At 37.7% G+C, this 3280-nt stretch overlaps 1 protein-coding gene across 1 annotated transcript; it reads right to left on the minus strand.

Annotated features, from left to right (window-relative positions):
- Window positions 1-1253: 1253 nt before the first annotated feature.
- On the minus strand, window positions 1254-2942 carry LOC121966614 (butyrophilin subfamily 1 member A1-like; the record flags this gene model as incomplete). Its single annotated transcript, XM_042516691.1, has 3 exons — window positions 1254-1529; window positions 1821-1859; window positions 2598-2942. Coding segments are annotated over 3 exons (660 nt in total), but the record flags the coding sequence as incomplete, so codon positions are not given.
- Between the last annotated feature and the right edge of the window lie 338 nt (window positions 2943-3280).

The following is a 3280-nucleotide window of genomic DNA, read 5'->3' on the forward strand; positions in this document are numbered from 1 at the left end:
AAACTGGGACATTAAGTTTAACATTAATATTGTCATCATAACTTTTAGAAATATTATATTATTTTGTAAATTATAATTTAACTGAAGCTAGAGAAGTTCTCATCCTTTTTTAACATCTCATGCATATTTATTCAGAGTTAAATCTGTGATGATGTTTGGTGATTCGTGTCATCATCACTCATCAGAAGCTCCTCTCACTGACTCTTCACGGCGGGAATTTCTCGCCGTTTTGTCGCCTCGTCGATCCGTATAAAAGGTACGATGGCAGATTTGGGGACAGAGTTGTCTCGTGTTTAAGGAGGAGGACGTAACGGCAGAAACGGTGTGTGTATAAACGGGACAGCCTGCAGGACGAGATCATGTCGTGTTTTCTGCAGAGAACAATCAGCGACTCCACAGTTACACGCAGCAGTTAGTCTGCGCCGATATTTCTGACAAAAAGCTCGACTGTGTGTAACAATCAGAGAGCTTTTGATCCCAAAGTACTCTGAGAGTCAGAGCAGACAACAGTTCAGGCCTTGTTTTGTTCATGTTTTCATCTCAACTGTAAGAAACAGACTGAAGAGAAAAGGAGCTCAGAGTCAGAGCCGAGCTTCAGTCTGAGCGTCTCACTGAAGAGCTGAAGAGAGCATCTGGAGTTCAGATCTGACCTTTAACATCCAGGAACAAATATGATGCCAAATATTTAATCTCATCAGACTCTATGAATCAAAAAGCAGGTTTGTTTCTATTCAATGTGACTGTGATTTTCAGTCAAAGAGGCAGAGATCAAATGTGTTTCAGTGCTGAAAGTCTCATGTTGCTCTCCACGTCTCAGTGACCACAGTTTCTCTGAAACATGTTAACCAGAGTGTGACTGTGTGTCATGTTCAGCACATAAAGAAGTCATTTACAATTACAGTCACATCCAACACAAATAAAATAAGTAATCATGTTTCTGCAGGTGAATTCAGACTGAACACAAAGCTCACGTTTAACTATTTTTTTTCTGTCAAATTGACTGGTTTTCTTTCAGTTTGTGATAATTCAGTACATCCACTGTGTGTTTGCACATGTGGAGTGTTTTTTTGTTTGTGATCTCAAAATGTACCACAAAATCCTGTTCTGATAAATAAAGTGAAGTCTCAGAGTTTGAAATCCTCCTTCAGACTCCTCTTTACTCACATTCATTCATTTAGTGTTCAGTCTGAACAGACATTAAAATGCATAAAAACACATAAATAATTATAATATTTGAGGATTAAAATACTTACCATTCAGACGCACGAAGGTCTCAGCATGACTCTGATGGCTGATATTCATCTGTGTGGCCACACAGCGATAGCAGTCGGTCTTGGTCACAGTTGTGTTCAGAGTGATGAAGAAACGGCCGTCTCTTTTCTGTTTCTGAAACTTCTCAGCAGGAAGTTTGTTTCCAGAGCTGTCCCTCCACTCGACTTCAGGCTCTGGATTACCATTGACTTCACATCGCAGCAGCACCCGGTCATCAGTTTCAGCAAGTATTGCAATGTTTGGCTTTGAAACTGCACCTGTGAACATGATGAAAACAATAGTTTAAAAAGGATAACAACACCAATACAAACATAGTATAAAGATGCTTTTTTCATCTTTCATCTGCTTGTAAATGTGGTTTATGTAGTTTATGTAGACACAAACACGGGAGCACAGAGAGACATAAAAAACACATCTAATTAAAACAGCTTTTTACTTTCTTTGCTCACTGATTTAAAGTTTGTATTTTTTATGAAATCAGTCCCATGGCCCCAAACATCACATACATGTGAGCGGCACAGGATGACGTCAGCAGACGCAGGACTCACCTGGGATGTTTTCACCTGTTCTGTCTTTTAAAACACGCCCTGAAAGACAAAATAAAACACGTTAGAGTTTTTCTGTGATATCATCAACTTTTCAGACAGCTACAGCAGAAATGTGTTTCCATGTTAATTTAACTTTTTGTCTTTCTGAAACAGATTCATATTCACACACACGACTGATTTGTGTCCTGGATAGTGGTGGAGTAAATATGCAGATCCTTTACTTAAGTAAAAGTACTGATATCACATTAAAAATACTCTGATACAAGTAAAAGTGCTGCATTAAAAATCTTACTTCAGTAAAAGTATGTAAGTTTAACCAGGAAAATGTGCTAAAAGGGTTAAAAATATCAAATGCATCCACATCTAAATTTTAAAAATATTTTATTTAAAAAACAAACACAATTATTTTTATTTTATTTTTTTAATGTCTGTCAAAATAGTTGGGGATTAATTTTCTAAATTGTTTTATAACATCATATTTTTCTAACTTTCTCAGGTTTTTTAAATCCAAAAATCAGGATTTGCAAAGTGACTGCAGATATTAGATACATTTAGTAAAGTAAAAAGTACAATATTCCCTCTGAAATAGAGTGGACTTAAAAGTATCAAGTGGCATGAAAAAAAATTACTCATGTAAAGCACAAGTACCTCAAAAATGTACTTACGCACAGTACTTGAGTAAATTTTTCTTCCACCACTGGTTCTGGATGGGCTGTTGTATAAGTTTTCACACTCAGATTACATCGACATCTTTATCTGTTTTATGAAAATACTCACCAACAACCAGCTTAATGAGGTATTTTTCAGGTGGCTGCAGACGAGGAAAATCACAGGTGTATTCTCCGCTGTCAGTCACCTTTGTGTTTGTGATGATGATGGAGGCGTTACCGTGTTTCAGTTCTTCAGGAAAATGAGAGACTCGACCTTTGAACTGCTCGCTCTGACCTGATCGTCCGTTGTTGTAATGGATTCCTCCATCATAAAAGAAAACCTTTCTCCGATCAGCGTCAGACGGAGCAGTTTTCTTCCAGTCGAACAGCTTTAGCTCGATGTTTTCTTCAGTGCTGAGGGAACACGGTAAAATGGCTTCGCCGTCTTGTTGTGCTATGACGACTTTTGGCCCTGAAAGATGAAAAAACAGGAATTAATCAGTGTGTTTACAGGCAGAGTCACTGAGTGAAGACAGACACATGAAATACAGACAGACAGACATGAAAACTTCATTGAGCACAGCGAGGTAAGAGCAGAGGAGCTCACTTCTCATATTTATTCTCTTAACATGAAATTAGATCAGATAAGATCGATAAGAAACTCTTTATCGTCTGTCCCACAGAAATTCTCCTTTGACAAGACTCCAACAAAAATACAACACACTGTTAAACACACTTAAGACACACTAAAACTCATAAAGTGCAGACATTAAAAAGCAGCAGCAGATAAAACGATGTAGTGGAGTGTCT

The sequence above is a fragment of the Plectropomus leopardus genome, unplaced genomic scaffold, assembly GCF_008729295.1.
Source record: "Plectropomus leopardus isolate mb unplaced genomic scaffold, YSFRI_Pleo_2.0 unplaced_scaffold25253, whole genome shotgun sequence".
NCBI classification, from domain to species: domain Eukaryota; kingdom Metazoa; phylum Chordata; class Actinopteri; order Perciformes; family Serranidae; genus Plectropomus; species Plectropomus leopardus.